The 21,824-nt window shown below is 60.8% G+C and overlaps 1 protein-coding gene across 2 annotated transcripts; it reads right to left on the bottom strand.

Annotated features, from left to right (window-relative positions):
• Positions 1-648: 648 nt before the first annotated feature.
• Positions 649-21,031, bottom strand: POLD1 (DNA polymerase delta 1, catalytic subunit). Of its 2 annotated transcripts, XM_024566453.3 has the most exons (27): positions 20,961-21,031; positions 13,776-13,978; positions 13,352-13,465; positions 12,607-12,753; positions 12,384-12,509; positions 12,137-12,305; positions 11,972-12,053; positions 11,770-11,899; positions 11,455-11,621; positions 11,031-11,135; positions 9,762-9,902; positions 9,566-9,676; positions 8,956-9,147; positions 8,765-8,853; positions 8,566-8,682; positions 8,294-8,407; positions 7,849-7,996; positions 4,936-5,031; positions 4,702-4,839; positions 3,613-3,788; positions 3,218-3,370; positions 3,012-3,114; positions 2,166-2,298; positions 1,968-2,081; positions 1,594-1,646; positions 1,426-1,523; positions 649-836 (listed from the first exon to the last, which is right to left on the bottom strand). In XM_024566453.3, exons 2-27 carry the CDS (start codon positions 13,975-13,977, stop codon positions 731-733), a joined length of 3,324 nt encoding a protein of 1,107 aa, XP_024422221.1. In that variant the 5' UTR covers position 13,978; positions 20,961-21,031; the 3' UTR covers positions 649-730. The 2 variants fall into 2 exon arrangements, with proteins under 2 accessions (XP_024422221.1, XP_053770869.1); XM_053914894.1 differs by lacking the exons at positions 4,702-4,839; positions 4,936-5,031.
• Between the last annotated feature and the right edge of the window lie 793 nt (positions 21,032-21,824).

The raw sequence follows: 21,824 nt of genomic DNA, 5'->3' as shown, positions 1-21,824 counted from the left end.
CCTCAGGGAGGGGGTCGGGGGCGGGGGGCTGGATTGCACAACCTCTGGGTCACGTGGTAGGGAGGCGGGCCCAGGAGCCCTCTGGATTTGGGGATCCCCATGGTTGGGAGCTGAGGGCAACTCTAAGGGGCAGAGATGGGAGAGGAGCTGGGTTTGGAGGCCCCTAAAAAGTGAAGGAGGGGTCAAGGGGTCCTTGTCCAGTGACGTGGGGGTCACAGGCAGGGGGCCGTCCCTGAGGAAATCACAGGCCCAAAGCAGATGTGGACCCTCAGGTGGAAATATCGTGGGTGTGACGTGAAAGGGGAGGCCCCTGGGTCAGGTGGGGAGTGGGCGCCTCCATGCCAGGGGCTGCCCCAGGCCTGGAGAAAACTGACTGGCACCTGGAGGGCCGGCTGGCCCCCAGGGAGAATGGGCAGGGTGGAGAGGAGCTGGCACCCATAGGTGTTCACTCAGGCCCCAGGGGGACACTGAGGCACTTGGCCCTCATGGGCTGGCAGCAGGGGCGGGAGTCCAGGGGCCGTGCCCAGAGGGGAGGAGGCCCAGTGGGGGCATCCTCAGGGTCAGGGGATCCTAGAGAGTGGAGACGCCCCACCCAGGCCCTCGTGCAGTGGGCCTCATGCCCCCAGACACCGACCACAAAGCACCGGGTAACAAAAGGCCCAAACTTTATTGATTCTCCACCAATCCCACCCCCCCAAGGCCCTCATGGGAAACCAGCAGAGTTCAGAGGTCACCAGACCTCGGGGCCAGGGGGCCCAAAGCGTCTCAGAAGCTGCTCTTGGTCCTCCAGGTCCTTCCGCACCTTCTTGCGCATGTAGAAGATGGGGCAATCCCGGCTGTGGGCGGGGTCAGAGGTCAGGGTCAGGGTCAGGGCTGGCTGCCTGGGGCTGCACCTGAGTCCAGATGCCTAGACCCACTGACGGAGCGGGACCGATTCCAGGACTTTGGCCCCGGCCTGCTGCCCACCCACACCCCTCCCCTAGTAGGCTGTTTGCTCAGCAGGCATGGGCGGGGGGGGGGGGGGGGGGGTGGGGACGAGCCGTTAACAGCGGGTGCCCTCGGAGGGGCTGGGCCACCAGCAGTATATCACCTGTCACCTGGCGTGGGAACCCGCCCCGCCCACCCGTTCCCTTGGGAAAGCCCGGCCCCACCCTGGGGGAGGGGGTCAGGGCAGCCATTTACCAAGTAGACAGTGGGTGCCCGCCCCTGCTCCACTCAGTAGCCCCCACCCTGCCCCCTGCAAAGTACACTGGCCCATCCAGCAGCCCAGGACGCTGAGGGTCAGTGAGACCCTGCAGCCAGAAGGGAACGTGGGGTGGGGGAGCTGCTGTCTGAGACCCTGGAGTCTGGGCCTAGCTCCAGAGCAGAGGGTCCGGGGCAGGCAACCAGGGCGCCGCAGCGGCGGGGCCCCACATGCACGCTCACCTGGTGCAGATGACGTCCTCGTGCAGGCTGCCCTGACAGCGCTGGCACTGGGTCCAGAGGCGTGAGAAGCGCTCCTCCAGGGCGTTCAGGTGGGACACCTGGGGACGGTGAGTCTGAGCAGTGGCCCTGGCCCCTCCCCCGCCCCCAGCCTGCGCCGGACCCCCTCACCTCCTTCTGGTAGAGCTCCGACTCCCGGGGCTTGCAGAACTTGCACACGGCTCCTGGGGGTGGGCGTGGTCAGCACAGGCGAGCTGGTGGGAGCTGGGACCTGGCCAGGGCCCGGGCCACTCCATCCCTGCCCCTTCCCCGCCCGCTGCCCAACCCGACTCCTGAAAGTCCCCAGAGACAAGAGAACAAGGGAGCGAGTGTGCGGGGAAAACTCCCTGGGGAATCCCCCCGAGTGGGGGGCCCAGGACCCTCCTGGGGTGACTGCAGAGAGGAGACCCCAACCTAGGGGCAGGGCCCTTATCTGGTCAGCAGTGCCAGCTCGCGGGCCAGGGCACTTGGGCAGAGGTGGGTGGAGGGCAGGGGCCCGCGCTCACCTTGGTGGCCGAGGACCGTGCGGCAGCCGATGCAGCAGCTCTGGCGCTTGGTGAAGGCCAGGAGGCCGCCCACCTTGCTGGTGAGCACGGTCTTGCAGCGCGTGTGGTCCCCCCCTGCAGGTGAGGCGTGAGGGCAGGCGTGCACTCCTCCCGTCCCACAGCCCCAAGGCGCCCCCGCCCACCCTGGGCGCCCCTTACGCAGCAGCACAGCCTCAGCGCGGCCCTCGCCCAGGATGGGCTCGAAGATGCGCAGGAGCGGCTTGGCGAGCTGCTGCTCCAGGTAGTACTGTGTGTCGATGGGCAGGCTGTGCTCCAGCACGAACAGGGGGTCCTGCGGGCAGAGCGGTTGGCGGGGTCACACCACACCAGGGCCAGAGCAGAGGGGGGCCAGGTGGGGGGAGCCGTGAGAGCAGGATGCTGGGATGAAGGGCACGGAGACCACTGATAGGTCCTCCAGTCAGATCAGGGACCACGGTGTGTGGCGGTCCCTGTGGGGAGTGGCAGGCCTGGGATGGGGTCATAGGTCATGGGGGGGTCCCCAGCCACAGGTGGGGCACTCAGGTTACCAGGGAAGGATCAGCATTCACAGCGATGAAGGGTGAAGGGGGACAGGGACCAGAGTTGAGGGCCAGACGATAACTAGGGACTGAGTGAGGAGTATGGGGGTCAGAGGCCACAGGACATCCGGGCAGGACATCCTGGGGCAAATGGAAGGGTGTGGATCTGGGGGAATCAGAAGTTTGGAGAATGAGGGCCAAGGAGACAGAGAAGGACCTGGGAACAGACATATGGAGGGACGCCGTGTGCAGTGAGGCTGGGCCCCTCTGCACGGGTAGTGAGGGAGGGGTTGGAAGAATGGGGGGCAGGGGGGCCCAGGAGGCCTGGGAGCCTCAGAGCATCACGGAGCTGACTCCTGGCTGTGCTGAGGGTGGCTGCCAGGGCCCCACGGGGCACACAGAGGGAAACACCCTCCCACCGGCTCTGGAAAGCAGAAGTGAGAGCGGGGAGGGCAGGGCGGGCGTGGGCAGCCCAGGTGGGCCTGACCTCGGACTTCATGTAGGCAGCCACGCCCTTGGCGGCACTGATGATCACGTAGGGAACTCGGTCTCCCAGGCTGGGCGCGCTCCCGGGGTCCCGCTTCCTCATCCTGCGGGGAGGCCGGCGGGTGAGGGCTGGCAGGAAGTGGTGGGCTCAGCTGGCAGGTAGGGCTATTTCTGGATGGTCCAGACCCCCGCCCCCCAACAACAGACCTCTCGGCCAGCTCCACATGGGCTTGCTTGCCCGCGTAGTCAGCGGCCGCGCGGGTCAGCTCCTTGGTGATGACCAGCTGCGAGATGTCGATTCGGTTGCACAGCAGGTCTGAGATGACGTCCTGTGCGTGGGCCACAGCACCCTGGGGGTCTCTGTGGGCCAGATGGAACATCACAAATGGCTGCTGGGGGCTGGGGTGGGGAGGAGCCCAGCCCAGCCACAGGCTGCAGCCCCACAGCTGTCCAACCCCACACTCCCCGCCGCTTCTCCACCGAGAAGCTGCTGGCCTGCCACCTGTGCCCCCAGGGAGGAGGGGCTGGGACTCCTGGGTCTTCGGGAAGAGGCCTGGGGTCTGGCCTCAGGTCTGGATCCAGGGCGCCCCCTACACACCCACCGGTCAATGAGCAGGCGGCGAAGCGAGGCAGTGACGAGGTTGGCCACCAGAGGGCAGTTGTCCCTGCGCACGGCCTCCAGGCCCTTGCAGTCCATGCGGTCATGGGTGTCGGGCCGGGAGGAGAAGAGCAGGCCAGCATAGCGCTTCTTGCTGATGAGCAGGTAAGGGAAGTAGACCTGTGGGGTGCCCAAGGTTGAGACCCCTGAGACTGTAGGCGCTGGTGTCCAATCCCGAGATGCCCCCCTCCCCCCGGAAACTGACAGACAGGTGTTTCCTGTGACCTGGGATTGGGGTGCTTGGGTGATCAAACCCTAAGACCCCAACACCTGAGCCTGGGATCATCCTCGGCATGCCAGGACCCCAAGACTAGGGCCCCCAAATAGGAAACAGACACAGGGACAAGCCTAGAAACAGGCCCTAAACAGGATGAAGCCTGGAAAGCCCCCAATCTGGGACAGAACCTGAGGCAGATGGGGGAACCCCCCGAAGAGAGGGGATAAAGGCCTGGAGTGAGCCCTGAGACAGAGACCGTTCCACACTGGGGGGTCTGAATCCCAGAGCAGCTGCACCCCACGGCCTGACCCTACTTTGAACTCTGGGGATAAAGTCCGGTGTGAGATTTCCCGGCCCAAGTCCGCAGCACACCAGGAGCAGGGAGCCCCAGAAAATGGCCCCCCTGATCCAGGACTGGGCTATCACAGTCCCCGCACCCAACAGGTACTAGGGAAGTCCAAACCAGAGCCAATCCAAGAGCGATGAGTCGTCAAAACAAACACCGCACAGCGTGCAAAGCCCAGGCGTCGGAGGCGTCGGAAACCAAGGCCCCCAACTCAGAAGAATCCACACGGCAAAATACCTTAAAACTGGGGCTCATGAACCCAAAGAATGGGACGCCCAGAGCACCCTGATCAGAGCACCCGCAAAATGGAGATCCTGAGAACATCGGGGTTTCCCAGATGCTGACAGGCCAGAGGGATCCCACACGGAGGCATCTGTAAGCTTTGCAGGCAACCTGAGAAACAGAGGCTCCCCAAAACCAGCAAGACCCACACCTGTCCACTTGGAGCACAGGAAGGGGGCGGCATGTACCTTCTCAAACTCGAGCCGGATGGGGTGGGGGAAGTGGCCTGACACCCAGTCAGCAGCCTCTCGCCCCAGAGCCATCGCTTCAGCCACAGAGGAGACACCAAACCGGCACATGACAGAGTCAGTGTCACCGTATACCACCTAGGAGGGGAACCATGTGACTGGGAGACCCCTGAACTTCCCCCATCAGGCACGCCCCCAGATGCCTTCTGGGCAGCAGGCAGGGCGGCGCCTGACCTTGGCAGTGGCGCTGTAGCCGTTCTCCACCGTGTACTTGGACTCCACCAGTTGCTTTGTTTTCTCAATCATCTGGCGCCCGAACCCAGTGACACTCTGTCGGAGAGAGAGCCACGTGGTGACGGCCTCTGCCGTGGCCCGGGCTCGGGGTCCCACCTCCACTACTTCCTGGGGGTGGGGGCTCGGGTGAGCCATTCTGCCCCTTTGCCTGTCAGTTTCTAAATCTGCAAAATGAGGCGAATAAGCTGCTCCCTATCAGCCTGTTGGAAAGAGTGGGTCCCCACCACAGGGGAGGTGACTGGATTGGATGAGCTTTGGAAACGCTGGAGCCAGAAGAGGCCACCGGCTCAGTCTCTCCCCACAGAGGTGACGAGACATCTGGTGACATCACCAGCAGCTCCTCACGGCGCGAGACCACTGACATTCATGGTCCTTTCCCTGAAAGCCAGCAGTGCCACCCCTGTCCTGGGGCAACTGGAAATGACACTGCACACGGTCCAGTGCGCCCAGGGAGGGCGTTGCCCCCGCCTCTCTGACGGACCAATTCTTCCTGCCCAACAGTCTCATTTTACAAATGGGGAAATGGCCCTGGCTGGTGTGGCCCAGGGGATGGAGCACCGGCCTGCAAACCAAAGGGTCGCAGGTTCGATTCCCAGTCAGGGTACATGCCTGGGTTGCCATCTAGGTCCCCAGTCGGGGGCACAGGAGAGGCAACCACACATTGATGCTTCTCTCCCTCTCTTTCTCCCTCCCATCTCTCTAAAAATAAATAAATAAAATCTTAAATTAAAAAAAAAACCCAAGGAAACTGAAGGCTGGGGATTGAGGAGGGGCAAACGCAATGGGAGATGGGTGTAACTCGCCTGCTTTTGTTTGTTTGAGTCTAGTCAGAAAAATTTGAATTTTTAAAATAAGATTTCATCAATTTTGCTAAAGAGAGGGGAAGGGAGGGAGAAAGATGTTGGTAGGTTGCCTCTTGCAGGGGTCTGGCCCACGACCCAGACATGTGCCCTGACCAGGAACTGAACCTGAGACCTTTCGGTCTGGGGACAACACCCGACCCACGGAGCCCCACCACACAGGGAAGAAGCATCTTTGAACTTTAACTAGCGCGTTTAGGCCACGTGCATTTAGTGTGATTACTCATGAGGTCTGGGCTCCGATCCACAACTTTACTACCTACCTTTCATTCGCTCTACTTGCTCTATGTTCCTGCTTCTTTTATCTCTTTCTGGGAGCATCCAATATTTAATTATCCCACCCCCCTGCTCCCAAAAGTTGAGAGAGAGTAAGAAGCAAAGAGAAAGACACACAGGAGAGAAACGGAGGGAAGGGACGGAGAGAAAAGCCAGAGACAAGGCCGGGAAGCGGCAGCCCCCATGAGGGAGCCCCAAGGGAGCAAGGCTGTACCTTTTCATCTGGCCTTGCTCGGGGACGAAAAAAGCCTAGTGGCCAAACATCCAGACGGCTCGGGGAGGTCCCCAGGGACTGTGAGTGGCCAATGACAGGGTGGCATGCAGGAAGCGGTTCACTTTTCCCAAAAAGAGGCCTGGCTTTTGACTGGCCCCTGGGAGTGAACTTCTGAGCCCTGGGAATATCCTGCCTGACAACGGCCTTTGTTCACCTGGGGCCACTGTATCACCTTGACCTCTACACAGCATGGAGACCAAGGTCAGCCACACAGTGGTTAGCCAGGCCCACGTGCCCAACCTCCAGTGAGAGCACTGGCAGGCAATGCCGCCGCCCACCACCAACGGGAGCAGCATGCACTGTCTGTCTGCGCAGCACCCCCAGGGGGACCACGGTAGCTGGCACCTGGCTGGGCCTGAACACTGCCCCACGTGCCGTTTCCCTGGCCGATCTGAGTTCACTGCATCAAATCCTAACTGTGAGTCCAACAGCTCTTCTGAGTCTGAGTCCTTCTAGTAAGTCACTGGGCCTGAGCGCAGGCTGGGGCCACCACCAGCTGCAGGTGGTGTGGGTGTGCCGCAGCCCCTCCCATCGGCTGTTCTTCTCAGCCTTTCTCCCAGAGCCACGCCAGGGCTGGCACAAGGGCCGGGGCAGGAGGCTGGACAGGAAGACCTTTTGAAGTCCTGCTTAGGCTGTGAGCTGCGGCACAGCTCCCAGCTGGGCAGAACCTCAGAGCCTCTGTGGTCGCATCTCGGGTCTGTTTCTGTCCTGGCACACAGCTGCCTCTGGTAAGCGGGGCTGGTATGCTGCAGGGGTAGGGGGAGGAGGCCCTGGGCCCAGCTGATCCTCCAAGCACAGCGCCGAGCGAGCCCCCCCCCCCAAGCATCCTCACTGTGGTCCTCATGTCCGGGGCAGGAGGGGGCCCTCGTACCTCATGGTGCGGTGACCAGGGACACACAGCAAGTCAGGCGCCAGAGCCTGACTGTGCTGTTGCGTGACCCCCAGTTCTCCTATGAGAAGGAGGGAGGAGACCTGCTCCCCTGCCCCCTGGGACCAGGGGAGGATGTGGGCTGGGTGTAGCTGCTGGGGACATGGGGTGTGTGGGGGACTGCGGCCAGCCGGTGAAGGATGGGTAAAACAGCTGCTCTCCCCACGTCTTTGGCCTCACCTGCCCCGCCCTGCCAGGTCCCTCCCCCACTTATCTGTCTGCAAAGCTGTGGCTACTCCCAGTGGCCTCTGCGCCCCCACTAGACTGGGCACTGCGGGAGGGCGGAAACTCTGGCCCGCTTCATCACCTGCTGGACCCACGGCGCAAGGCCCAGCCCACGGCCAAGTCTGGCAGTGAGTGTTGAATTGAATGGGCAGTCGCTCAGGCACCCCTCTCCAAAAGGCCTGAGAGCTGGGGTGACTGGCCCGGACCCCTGGACGTGCCCCCCAGAGGCCTGGTTCCCTCAGCACGGTGTCCTGTCCCTCTGCCACACCCTGTGGGGCCCGAGCACTCACCTGTGAGATCTCCAGGCACGGCAGCTTGCCCACCTGGGCGCCAGTGAAGCCGTACACAGAGTTGGCGCTCACTTTCAGCGCCAGCTGCCGCCCATCCAAGACCTGCCGCCGCAGGGGATCCGTCTCCTTGGCCAGCTCGGCCTTGGCCCTGGGGGGAGGGAGAAGCACAGGCCACTGGGGCGGAGTCCCAGATCTGGGGGGGGCAGGAAGCCCGGGTCTGAGCACAGGGGTCCCAGGTGCAGGTGTGTGCACCATGTACTGCTCAGAGGGGGCCGGCACTGGGGGTGAGGGGAGCTGCCCGAAGGGGGCGACCTATTCTAACTCACACACAGTGCGGTTAAGTGTGGCCCTGCAGCACTGGGGGTAACCTGCGAGGCACAGGGATTGCCGGGAGTCTGGGCAGGTCTGAGCTCTGAGCAGGGGTGGGTGGAGCCCCCCAGCCCACCTCTTCCGGGCGCTGAGCAGGTTCTCCAGGATCTGGGGCAGCAGCCCCTTCCGCACCGACGTCTTCACAAACTCATCCCCGGTGGGTGTCTTGATGAACTGGTCCTCGGTCAGGCTGGGTCAGAGGATGGCGGGGGGGTGACGCCAGGCCTCCCACCTACCCACCCCCCATCTCCTCTCCCCTCCTCACTATTTCAGCTCCCCAGCCCCACCCTGCCTGAGCCCGGCCCCTGGCGGGCCTGGTGGGCCGCATGCCGCGGGAGGGCGCCATACCCTAGTTTCTGGGCGGCCCCAGGCCGCAGCAGCGTGGTGTAGCACAGGTTATGGGCCATCATGATGGACGGGTACAACGAGGAGAAGTCCAGGGTGGCGATGGGGACGTCGTAGTACCTGTTGGTGCAGGAAGAGTCAGGGCTAGAGCCACCCCACTGCCCCCACACCAGCGCCCCCAGCCCAGCCTTGGTGGTCTCACCCTTTGAGGGGCTCAATGACCGTGGCTCCCGTGTAGTCCTCGCCACCCTCTGTCTTCACCACGGGCATCAGCAGCCCCTCCCGCATGGCCTAGGAGGGGAGGAGGCAGGAAATGGAGGGTGGTCTCAGACAGGAAGGAGGGGCTTCCCCCAGCCAGGTACCTGAGGCCCGTCCTGGGCTTAGCCTACTGACCTGCCGCAGCAGCTGGGACACCACCTTGACCTGCTGGCCACGGGTGAGCAGGTAGCCCAGGGGCACGCCGGTGACGCGTGCCATCTCCATGGCGTTCACCAGCACCATGAGCCGCTCCAGCAGCCGCAGCGGCAGGAAGGCGTCCTTGAGGCAGTATACCGCCAGGCGGCGGCGCGTCTGGTCATTCCCGTTCTGGGGACAGGCACCGACGGCAGCGTCAGGGGGGCAGTGAGAGGGTGGGGATCCGGGTGGGGAGCAGGAGTCCAGGGGGTTGGGGGAGGAGGGAGCGGTGTGAGGGGCTGGTGTACGTGACAGCAGAATCAAGGTCACGGTGCTAGAGATCACATGAGCAAGCAGAAATAGTTACATCTGCAGGGCAAGGTCAGGGGTTGGGGGCAGGAGGGGAAGATGAAGGTCAGGAGCACAGATGGGAGGTTGGAGTCCAAGGTCAGGAAGGTCTAGGGAAGGCTGAGGTCAGAGAAGTAGATGAAGGGGTGGGATCAGAGATGGGGCAGGGGGCACGGGAGGCAGGGTCAGAGGTTAGAGACAGGAGGCGGATGTGAGGTCTGGGGGTAGGATGTGGGGTCAGAGGTCACAGCTGGGGGCACACCTGCAGGTCGGTGATGATGCTGTGCTGCACGTCCTCCTTCTGCTCACCCAGGAAGTGGAAGCTCACGGCGTTGAGCGTGTAGGAGCGGAGCTTGTACTCTCGCAGCAGCACCTGGGGCAGAGGCGCAGTGTGGGCACAGGCCCTGGATGGCGGCCCCACGGGGACAAAACCTGCCCACCCCCTGGCCCAGCCGCACCTGCAGCATGTCCATTGGCACGCGGCCCACCATGCTGACCACCTTGCTCTCCCGCCGGCCAGTCTGCTTCGACTGGAAGGAGGAGTCCCGGATAGTGGAGCGGAGGCCGGCCACTCGGCCCAGGAAGGGGAACCCATCCACCTGAGGATACACAGCAGGCAGGCAGCTGCAGAGGGGGGCAGGTGGCCCTGACCTGGGGCACCCAGGCCTGTGCCAGGGGAATGGAGCCCAGACCACCCTTGGGACTCCTTACAATGCAGCCCCCTTCCAGCTGGGCGGGGGGCTGGGAGGTGTGGACTGGGGGGGCCAGCCAGACCAGCAGTCAGGGGCCTGGTAGCTGTTAAAGGTAAAGGAAGAAAGGACGGCTGTACCCAGATAAGGAGCTGGAGGAGCAGACGGGAGGTCGCTGAGCTCAGTGGGAAGGTGGTGGGTGCAGAGGGTGGGGGCCCTGGGGTACGGCTGGGTGGGAGCCCAAGCAAGGTCAGTGCAGAGAGCTGGGTCTGGGGTCAGGAGAGGCGTCTGCACTGGAGACGCTGACCTGGGAGGGACCAGGCAGAGGGGAGAGGCCTGAGCGGGGCTGCAGCCAAGGCGGGGGAGTGCAGGAGGTTGGGGGGACCCTGACCCAGTGTGACCGTGTCCTTAGAACAAGGGGCAACTGGAGCAGCCAGGCAGAGGGGGAGGATGCAGCAGAGACAGGGAGAATGCTATCTAACCCCCAGGAACCTGAGGCTGCCAGAGAAAGGAGAGAGGCCTCAGAGGGAACTGAGCTTGTGACACCTTGATCTTGGACTTGCAGCCCCCAGAGAGCAAGACAGCCGCTGTCGGTGAGGTTTGGCTACAGCAGCCCAAGGGAGTAACCCAGGTTCCACAGGCACCCAGGTTTTGCCACATACTTCATGGAACCCCCATTTCCTTGTTCCTTGCTGACATATTTTAGAGCCTAGAAGACAAGGCCTTGCACCCCTCCTCGCTCAGTCTGCACCTCTGAATGCACAGGGGTTTTCCTGCCTAACCGTAAATGCCCTCCTCGCATCCGCAAGCGCCGCAGTGAGCTCCGGGACTCGGAGCAGGGCGGGGACAAGACAGAACAGGGTTTTCAGGGGTGCCTCTGGAGCTGCTGGGGGTGGCAGGCTGCAGGTGAGAGCCAGGTAGACCACCGCAGGGACAGAGCCACAAGGGACCGGGTGGGGGGAGGTGCGGGGTGGCTGCCCACACCCTAAGCCACCAGAGCGGTGTCTGAAGTCAAGCCTCCCCCAGCGCCCACCCTACCTTGAGGTGCTGGGCCCGGGAGATGAGGTAAGGAAGGTCAAAGTTCTGGATGTTGTAGCCAGTGATCACGTCGGGGTCCATGGTGCAGATGAAGGTTGACCAGGCCTGCCATGGGGCGCAGGCACACAACGGGCTTGTCATCCTGGTTACCCCCCTACCACGAATCCCTCCCAGCCCCGGAATGTTCTGGAAGCCCCCACGAGCAGTCCTAGGTTCTTCCTGCCTGTGGTAGAAAGATCGGGCAGCTGCTTTTGGAAATAACACAGAGCCCAGAGGGAAAACGCTCACCCCTCAATGCGAAGGGGGCTGAGCCCAGGGACACAAGCCTCAGGATCAGGAGAGCTCAGAAAATGGCCTCAAGCCTGGGGTGTGGAGGTCGGGGTGGGAGTGCTAAGGAAAATGGGGGGACGCGGACAAGAGTCACCTGGAGCAGCTCTTCCTCCCGCTCATAGCTCTGCACCTTGGCACCCAGGATGGGGGCGCAGGGCCGCAGGGTGAGCGCCAGGCGCAGGAAGGGCTCCGGCTCGCCCCAGCGCAGGCCCAGAGAGCAGATCTGAATCACAGGGTCCCGCTCGGGCTCAGGGAAGATGCCTGTGCAGGGAGGAAGGAGGGGGTGAAGGGGATGGGCCTGCCCCGCCCCTCCCTCATGACCCACCAGGGTAGCTGCACCACCAACCTCCCCTCGCCCGTCCACTTCGCTCCATCCCCACTGCCCACGGACCCTGCCCTAGGGACAGACCTTTGCGGCCAGCACACTCGATGTCGAAGCTGAGCACACGCAGGGGTGCGATTCGCTGCCACTCCCCTTCTGGCGGGTGACTGACCACATCTGACCAGTGCACGTCTGCCTCCAGCTGACACAGGGTGGCCTGAGGGACAGGGGGTGTCAGTGGCTGCAGGGACCCAGCTCCCTGTCCCCCACCCCTGGTGGAGTCCCGCACCTTCCCCTCTAGCCTCAGGACATATGTCCCAGCAGGGAGTTCCAGCCAATTGCAGCCCACGATGTCGGCGTCCACCATGAACCTAGAGGGAGATGAGGTCAGTGGGCAGAGGCCGGCCAGGGGGAGTGGGGTGGGGGGGCAGAGAGGCCAGGTGGGGGCTTGTACCGGATCTCAAAATCAACGTTGGCCTCATAGGGTGCGAAGCTGGGGGTGCCCAGGCCTGCCACACGGACGCCCTGCTCCAGGAGGCGGCGAGCGGGGGCCACGAGGCGGGGCAGGGCCAGGGTGATGCGCAGGAACGGGGAGGGGCCGTGCCCATGGTACCCGAACATGCCTGTGGAGGACAGAGGAGGATGGCACCAGGCCGGAGGGACCCTCCCCACCCCCAACCCAGGCCCCCAGTGGCACGTACTCTCCCGGGAACACAGCTCCACGGCCAGCACGGCCGGCCCCTTGAGCTCCTTCCCTGCACGCTGGTCCCGGCTGATGGCCCCATTCAGCTCCCGCTGCAGGTCATCCAGGTGCTCAGGCCCAAAACCTGGGGGTGGGAGACCCAGTGGGAGGGCCGGTCAGAAGTGCAGGGGCCACCAGGTGGTCAGGGGAGTGGAGGGGTCTTCTGGGTCAGGGCCACTCACCAGGAGGCGCAGGGGTGTAGAAATAGGGTGCAAAGCCGTGGATGTGGCAGCAGATGGAGACACCCTCGTCGGTGACCCCAAAGGCGCGGAGCACAGGTACAGAGCTGTGGGGTGGCGGGGGCGCCCCAGGCAGGGGACGTGCTGGGCCTGGGGGTGTGACAGGGTGAGCCAGGGATGGCCCCAGACTCCTCCAAGGCTTGCCTCCCCCTCCCCTCCTGCACTGGGAACACGGCCCCCCATTCCTGTTGCTTGAGGTGCTTCAGCCCTAATCAGCCAGCTGTATTCGCCACACACCTCATCTCAGCCCTTCCACTGCAACCCTGTCCCCTACAGCCTGCTTTCCACCCCACAGTTAGAGGGAGCCCCAACCTGTTTTTGGCCAAAAAAAAAATTTTTTTTGAAGTAAAATCGACCTGGTGTATGTGAGGTTATGAACTTCAACCCGTGTAGAGTTCGTGGAGCCACCAGCAGAATCAGGGTACAGACAGTTCTGTCATTCTAAACAGCCCCCGCGCGCTGCCCCTTTGCAGTCACGCCCCCTCCCCCCCGCACCTGCGCTCTGACCCCCCTGCCAGACCCCTTGCTGCCCACCCTGGGCAGCCCCAGCCCTGACCCCCCCTCGCTCCCTCCCACAGCCCCAGGCACTGCGCCAGGCCGCCGGGACGATCTGGCACACACAGAGCCACAGGGCCAACCTGGCCCGGGCTCCACCTGCCACCCCTGATCCTCTGTCCCCCAAACTCACCCACATAATGGTCGATCTCCAACTGCTGGAAGATGAGGGGTTCTGTCTGGGGGTCCAGGGAGGGCGGGGCGGGCCGAAGCCAGCGGGCATCTACTGCTGCTGGGGAGAACTGCCCTGCGGGGGTAAGGTCGGGCTATGTGGACTGGTGGTCCTCCCTCAGACAGAAGTACCTGCCCTCCCAGCCCAGCCTGGCGAAAGGAAAGTCAAGTGGAGCTGGTGGTCTGGAACAGGCAGGAAACTCAAGAGGGACTGCCAGGTCAAGGGTCAAGGTCAGAGTAGAAGCAGCAGGCAACAGAGGTAGCATTAATGGCATGGGGTGAAAGGTCGACCCTTTGGGCCAGAGGTCAGAGGTCAGAGGTGAGCTCTGTGGCTGACTCTGTTTGGAGGCAAGGTGGGTGGGGGCACAGGGGGTTCCAGGTCTCACTGTCCACAGCCCCCTCCAGGGCGGGCTGTAGCTCCTCTTCCTCCTGCTCCTGCAGCCGGCGCTCTGCCTCTATCTCCTCCATCAGTGCCAACTCCTCCTCAAACTGGGATGGCCGGGGTGCCTCGTCCTCATCCCAGAGGCCAGCACGGGCCCGCTTCGGGGGCACCCCGGGCCCCGGGCCCGGCCGCCGCTTTTCATGCATCCTGCTGGACAAGTTCGGGGCTGGGTGAGGGATGCCGTGTCCTCCACAGCCCACCCTGTGCCCACCGTGACAGGCTCCAGGGTCTGGAAAGGCCTCCCACCTGCGGGCTCATAGGTGCCGGCATGTTCCAGGTGCTCCACACGTAATTATATCCAACGTAATTATATTACCCAATATAATTATGTTGGTATAATTATCCAATATAATTGTAATTATCCAATATGATTACATCCCACTCGGCACTGCAGTCTAGCCCTTGCCTCACGTGTCCACACCCCGCACACTCCTTCGTCCCTGGTTTACTTGCCCCTTGCAGACCCCTTGCCACGGGCCGCACACACCCTGTCCCAGCCTCGGTCACAGGCCTGGTCCTCAGCACGCCCCTCTCTTTCCTACAAACCCCTGTCCTTGATGTCCTCGCCTACCCATCAGCCCATCAGCCCAGGCCTTCATTCAACAGGCTGCTGGGCAGTGCCTCCTCTGGGCCAGCCACCACCCTGACGCACGCACCTGACTAGGTCCCTTCCCGGCCGGAACGCTCCGAGGCTGCCCACCCCTTCACAAACATTAAAGCGCTCTTTATTTTGAATGTGCCCCCTTCCCTGGCCTCCCCAAGCGTCAACGTGCTGCCACCTGCGTCTCGCCCCCTCTCTGCCGCCACAGCCGATGCGCTCACATCAAGTCGTTATTCACACACGTTTATGGTTTCTTCCTTGTGACCTGTGAGACTCTATTCGGGGGTCCATTTTGACAGGTGGTGCTGATGTAAAGGTACATATTCTCTGGTAGATTAGACTTGAGACTATTCAGGTTAAGCCTATTTGAGCTAGTAGCTCGCTGTGGTTCGGTAAGAGAATATTCTAAGGGAACACTCAGTCAAGTATTTCAGAGGTAAGTAACTCTTACGGAAATATTTTTGAAAATGCTTTTTTAAAGTGTGCAAGCAAATCGTAACAAACAGGGTAAAATGTGAAAACAGGTGAATCTGGCTTCACTTGTTCTTTGTACTTTTTTTATTCTTTCCACTTTCCTGTACATTTGAAATTATTAAAAAAGAAAAAGTTTTAAAACAGTACACATTTAAGCACCAGGCTGAGACCCAGCCGGAAGGGAGAAGGGGATCAGGGACAGGTCAGCTGTCCGAGTTCAAGGAAACACCTCTGGGTCCCACAACTAGCCCCCAGATCCAGCATCCCTTTGGTCCTTTTTGCAACAGATCCCTGGCCTTGGAGCTGCCACAGGCAGCCCAGGCTGAGATTACATTTCCCAGGATGCACTGCTGGGTGATGGTTCCATGACCGAATTCTAGCTCAGGGACCAAAGGTGACTGGAAGGTGTTCAGCTTCTGGTACAGCCTGAAGCGGAGGCCTGCCCTTCAGCCTCTTCCCCCTTCCAGATGGCGGGAGCCAACCTTGACCACCAGGATGAGGCCTGCACTGCAGGCAATGCAGAGCAACAAGATGGAAGGAACCTGGGCCTTCGACAACCTTTCTGGAGCAGAGCTGCCCACCCATCTTGCATTCCTGCCTGCCTTTGGATGGTTAGGTGGAGAAAGAGATTTGTATCTTGCCTGGGTCACTGTGCTTTGGGGACTCTTTGTTATAGCAGCTTAGCCTAGACCTTGGCAGCACAGGAAAACCCTGAGCTGACTGGGACGTGTTGCAGCAAACGCTGGTCCGCAAAGGCACGTGCCTCAGCGGTAGAAAGGAGGCAGCTACCGACACACACACAGGATGGACGCACCTCAAACACGTGTGAAAGAAGCCAGACACCGGAGCACACACTGGGGGAATGGGGTGTGCCTGCAGAGGGGTGAGGGGTTTCCTTCCGGGGCATCAGAAGTGCTCTGGAACCGGCGAGAGGTGGTGGCCACACAAGTTGGTGAACCCGCTAAATGCCACTGACTGTGCCCTTTAAAGCGGGTCATTTCACCTCCGCTTAAAAAGGGCATATATTGTATGCTGATGTTTACATGGAGTTGTACAATCGACTCATCTCTGGTGCTAGAAATCAGGCTAGCCGCTGCTTCTAGGGTGGGAGAGACTGACGGGGAGGGGGCGTGGGGGGACTTTCTGGGGTGATGGGAACACACTGTACACCCAGCAGTACGCCAGAGACCATGCAAGTCACTCTGCGTAAATTAGACCTCAGTTAAGAAATCAAAGCAGGGAGACCATGATTCCACATGCAGGGGTTAGTGCTACAAATACGGTATCGCATGATAAAAGCCTGTGTTTACCAGGCTATTTCCGGCAGCACTGTTTGCGAAGGCAAAAGGTTGGAAACCACCTAAATGTTCTCCCCTGGGGGGACTGTTTAAATAAATGAGATTGACTCCGCCCCACGGAATATTATGCAGCTGGACAAAGGGATGAGGAAGTGCCCTGTGTACCGACCCAGAGGGCTCTGAAAGCCACATTGTTAGAGAGCGAACACAAGGTGCAGAACGTGGACTCAGGGCGTTACCTTTTGTATTAAAAAAAAGTAACTGTTTTAGAAAATGTGGGGCAGCCCTGACAGGTGTGGCTCAGTTGGTTGAGCATCGTCCCACAAAGCAAAAGGTTGCTGGTTCGATTCCTGCTCAGGGCATGTGACTAGGCTGGGTTTGGTCCCTGATGGGGGCACGTAGGAGAGGCAACCAGTCAATGTTTCTCTCTCCCACTGATAAGTCTCTCCCTCTCTTTCTCCCTCCCTTCCCCTCTCTCTCTAAAAAAATTAATGAACATTTTTTTAAAAGAAAGATTTTGTTTATTTATTTTTAGAGAGCCAGGGGAAGGGAAGGAGAAAGAGATGGAGAGAAACATCAATGTGTGGTTGCCTCTCAGGCACCCCCTACTGGGGACCTGGCCCACAACCCAGGCACATGCCCTGACTTGGAATAGAACTGGCGACCCTTTGGTTCACAGGCTGGCACTCAATCCACTGAGCCACACCAGCTGGGGTAAATAAATACTTTTTTCTTAATGTGGGGCACAGCAAGCTGAGGGGCTTACAGGAATCCAGAGGAGTGGCCAAGCCTGGCCTGGCAGGGTGGGGGGCACTAGGGGGCCTGCTGGCTGCCCTGGGTCAGTGGGCTGTGGCCGAGTGGGTACGGTGGGAGGGAAGGTGTCAGCAGCAGCAAAACCAAGTTCCCGTGCTAGTTCCCTATCCCAGGCATGGCCCTTAACGCACCCTCAGGCAAGGCAGCATTAGAAGGAGGAGGCCCGGGTGCCCCTCAGGTGCCCTGGCACCAGACAGGAGCCCAGAAAATGCTGTGCTCTCCTCGTTCTCACCCCTTCAGCAGCTGATCCTGACCAGCACCTGCGGCAGGAACACAACACTGGGTGCCCTCTCTGGGTGCTGGTTTCTCAGTGACCCGCACTCCCTTGGTGTTCTCATCCCATTTCACCCAACCTTGGGGCTTTAAATGCCATTCCTGCACCCATCACTCCTGCCTTAGAGTATGGTACCTCTGCCCAGCCCACCCCCTAGGCCCAGCTGCCCACACCGTGAGGATGTCTCTCCAGGCTCCTCAGACTGCAGAGCCAGCTCCTGATCACCCCCCATTCAATAAACAGCAGCTCTCATCAGCCAGCCACCACTGAGTAGCCGCAACTTCTCTTCCCCTCAGACAGCACGCTAGCTCTATCTGCAAATCCACTAGCTCTGCCTCCTAATGGAAGTCCCAGGGCTTCTCAGCCCCCTGCTGGGCTTCTCTCTCTGTCCCAGAGCTCTGCTGTTTGTCTCCCCCTGCTGGAAGATGAGCTTACTGAAGTATATGGCCAGAGCCTACAACAGCAACGGGCACAGAGAGGGCACCGGAGAAAAGCCTGCTGCATGACGGGCCTCTTCTGGGTCTCCCTCCCACCCTGCTCTCCACACAGCAGTCAGAACGATCCTCTGCACCCAGGGCAGGGCAGGCCATCCCTCCCCTGCTCAGAGCCAGCCCCTGGGGCCTGTCTTGTGCTGAGTTAAAGTCAAGTCCGCATCCTGGCCCACAAGACACTGCACAATCGTCCTGGTTCAGACACCACCTCCCCCACCTCCCCACTGCTCCCTCAGCTCCAGCCTCTGGCCTCCTCTCTTCTTCCTTCAACACTCCATGCTTGGTCCTGCCTCAGGACCTTTGCACAGGCTGTCCCCTCTGCCTTGCCAAAGGTTCTTCCCCAGATGGCCCTGCGGCTTCCTCCCGCCCCTCCTCCAGGCCTTTGTTCAAATGTCACCTTCTCCATGAGGCCTGTTTAAAAGCGTAGCCCCACTGCCCTGTCCCGCCACCCTCCAACGCCTTTCCCTGCTTTATTTTCCTTGAAGTCACTTGTCGCTGTCTGGGGCACTATATCAGTTTTTGGCGTTCTCTAAGTGTGGTCCCCGGACCCACAGCTTGAGTTTTGGGTGGGAGCTTGTTGGAATGTGAATTGCCAGGTCCGTGCCCTGAGCCCCGGAATCCAGCCCTTGGGAGTGGGGTCCAGCACTGTGCACTCAAACCTGAGAGCCATGGTTTATTACCTTGTTTTTATTATTATTTATTTATTTTAGAGAGATGGGAAGGGAGGGAAAAAGGGAGGGACAGAAACATTGATGTGCGAGAGATACATCAATTAGTTGCCTCTTGGACACCCCTAACTGGGGACCTGGCCCACAACCCAGGCATGTGCCCTGACCGGGAATCGAACCAGTGACCTTTCAGTTTGCAGGCCTGCACGCAGTCAATACACTGAGCCACACCTGCCAGGGCTATTATCTTGTTTATTGTCTGTCCCCACAAGGAGCTGAGAGCAGGGATCTTTGTCTTTTGTCTCCTGCACCCAGAAGAGCGCCTGAGACAGAGCACATGCTCAACAAACATCTTCTGAAAGAATGGAGGAGGGAACGCACGGACTTGAGGGAACGCACGGACTTGTCACAAAAACTTCGAGGTAGGTGCTGCCGATGACCTTCTGATACATACAATTACTGGAACCGAGCCTCAGAGAGGTGAAGCTACCTGTCCAAGGTGGCACAGACAGATCACAGGGGCACAGCCGGGGTTCAGTCCCAGGCAGGCTGGCCCTAGAGCCTGCTGTTGACCTGCACCCCAGAACCCAGCCTCCAGGTGCGTCAGGGGAGATCCACAGGTGACCTGCCCTCTGCCCAGCAGGGCAGACAGACTGGGCCTCCCTGACTCCCGCTGCCATTGTCGCAGCCTCAGACCACATGGGCCTCTGTCTGACTCCCTCACCAAACCGGGACCCCTCGAGGGCAGGGCCTCGAGAAGGGTTTGCTGAACAAAATGCTCCTTTTTCTTGGGCACCCGACTCTTCTGCATCCACAACGCCTCCAGGCTGGTCCTCTGCCCGCCCTGGGGGCTCCCACAGCGCTGCGTGCTGCTTCCGTAACTGCACATGTGCACCCCTAGCCAGGATGGCTTCCGGCTGGGAGCGCCCCCCGAACAGGGTCAGAGGCTCACTTAAGTCAGGGTCCCGAGCACAGTGCTGGAACGCAGGCCACTTCGAGTCATGTCACTTTAGACTGCTCTCCAGTGTCACCGACCCTGTGAGTCTTCCTGGAGCCCCCAGCTTCTCTGGGCCCACAGAGACTAGCTCTGCCTCTGTGTAGATTTCCTCTCCTTCCCCCAACTGAACGGAATTCCTGGTTCCTTTGTGCCCGGGCAGAGGGCCTGCCACAGAGCAGCTGACTGAAGGACTGAAAGAGCATCCAGGAAGAGGGAAGGGTGTGGCAAAGGCCCTGAGTGGGGAAGGAACCTCTCTAAGGGACAGGAGAGGCCTGCGTGGGGAAGTGTAGGACTGAAGGGGAGACAAGGCAACAACAGGTTCCTGGAGTAGGTGGGGCTACAAAGCTAGGACTCTGACACCACCCCCTAAACCCTGCCCACCCACTCCATCTAAGCTCCACCCACAGAGTGGCACCCCCAAACCTGCTCTCCCTCAGCCTTCTCCATCCAGCCTGTTGCTCAACCCCAAACCCCAATCATCCTGGCCTCCTCTTCCCTGCCCGTCCTGCTGGCTCAAACCCCAAAGGCAACCTGAGCCTGACAGATTCTTTCCACCTGCCCTGCAGGATGAGCCACCTACTTACTAGTCTGTCTACTCCTCCTCCTCCTAACTGGTCTGTCCCCCTCCTTCCCACTCTTGTTCCTGCTCCACTTCCATCTTCACTCCCAGGTGCGTTTCTCAAATCGCGGGGCGTGTCATGTTGCTACGATGCTCAGAAACTCCCACGGCTCCCCACCGAAGCCAGAATAAAAGCCAAAGTCCACAGGCAGGTGTACAAGGCCCGACCGGGTCTGTTCCCTCCGTTCCGGCTACACCTTCCGCGCCCTCACCTGTTCTCTCCGCTCCAGCTGCAAACACGACAAGCTCCTTGCTACCTCAAGGCCTTTGCACTTTGTGGTCCCTCTGTCCGGGTTTTTCTTTATATGGCCGACCTCTCTCCCACGTCACTTCCCCAGAGAGGAGATTCCCGAGCACTCCAGCCAATGAAGCCGGATACTCTGCTGTATTTCACTTCAGATAACATATCAAAGCCTTAAAGCACTGCTTTATCATTGTTACTTATCACTTGGCAACTGTCTCTTTTGGCCTGAGGCAGAACTTACTCTGACTAGTTCGTGCTGTAGCTTCTACTTTTATAGCAGTGCCTGGCACAGAGTACTCAATATTTGGTAAATAATGACGCCATGCCTCCACGTGTACAATTCAGTCCCCCAATGCCACCGGGATTCGGTGGCCCTAGCCCTCCAGAACGCGTTCCTCACCTCGCCCCGGGCCTGGGCGGCCAGCGATGGGCTCCCAGCAACAGCCAAGGGACCCCCACCCCCGTCACATCCCCGCGCGCCTCCAACCTGGCCCCTGCCCCACTTCCGCGCGTCCCCGAGCCTAGGGGTTCCCTCCCGCCGCCACGACCAAGCGACCCCTCACAACCCTCTCTCAGGCCTACGCGCGCGGCTCCTCAAGCCCCCTTCCCTGCCAGACAGAGTCCCTTGCAATCCTCCTTCCTTTACTCACCCGCTTCAAACAGCGCTTCCCGCCACAGACTACGCCGCCGTGACCCCTGACTCCCGCGCGCGCAGGCCCAGAGCCGCTGCGCGCCAAGCTGTGCCACGCCCCCCCCGCCCAAGTATGGCTAGGCCACGCCCAACAGGGCCCTGAGCCACACCCATCCTTCTAACTTGGGAGGCAGGCCACGCCCTCTCTCTCCAATTTGGGATGTAGCTACGCCCCTCCTTGCGGCCGCTGGTTGGCTGAATGCAGGCGGCCGGCGCAGCCGCCTGGGGACACACTCCCCACCCACCAGCCCTCCGGCGCTGCGCGCGCACCTTCTGCAAACTCCACACCCCCCGCCGCCGCCTGCTGCCAGAGGCCGCTTCTAGAGGACCACTTGAACGTCGCGCCCGTTCTTGCACCCACCGGCAGCCTGACGTCTGCCCTCTCCGCAGATGTTGGGCTACACGCACTCACGTCCCAGCCTGGTCTGTTCTCCCGTCAAAAGCCTCAGTTTCCCCATCTGTAAACTAGATCGCATGGGTCGGGCACACCTGGTGCAACGCCCGGCTCACCGTTTGTAACCACTCCTATTTCTGCTGCCCCTCCCCCCCGCCCTATAAAAAACACTCTTCATTACCCACACTATCTCTCTAAGTAAACCCCCTTCACCCCTCGCCAGGACGTCCACCCTGGCTCCCTTCGATGTTCCTGAGGGCCTCGCAAAGCGGAAGGAGGGATTAAGAGAACTCCATGGTCTCCCTCCTTATTCTGAACTCAACCGGGCCTCTCCCCTTCCACAGCTGGCGTGTACCCTTCAACTTGGAGGCGCAGGTTCTTGTTCTCAGGGTTTAGGTCTCACCTAGGACATGATTGTGAAGCCTTGCC

This window comes from Desmodus rotundus, chromosome 12, assembly GCF_022682495.2.
Source record: "Desmodus rotundus isolate HL8 chromosome 12, HLdesRot8A.1, whole genome shotgun sequence".
NCBI lineage: Eukaryota > Metazoa > Chordata > Mammalia > Chiroptera > Phyllostomidae > Desmodus > Desmodus rotundus.
Note: the sequence above shows the minus strand (reverse complement) of the source record. Positions and strands in the feature narration are given on the sequence as shown.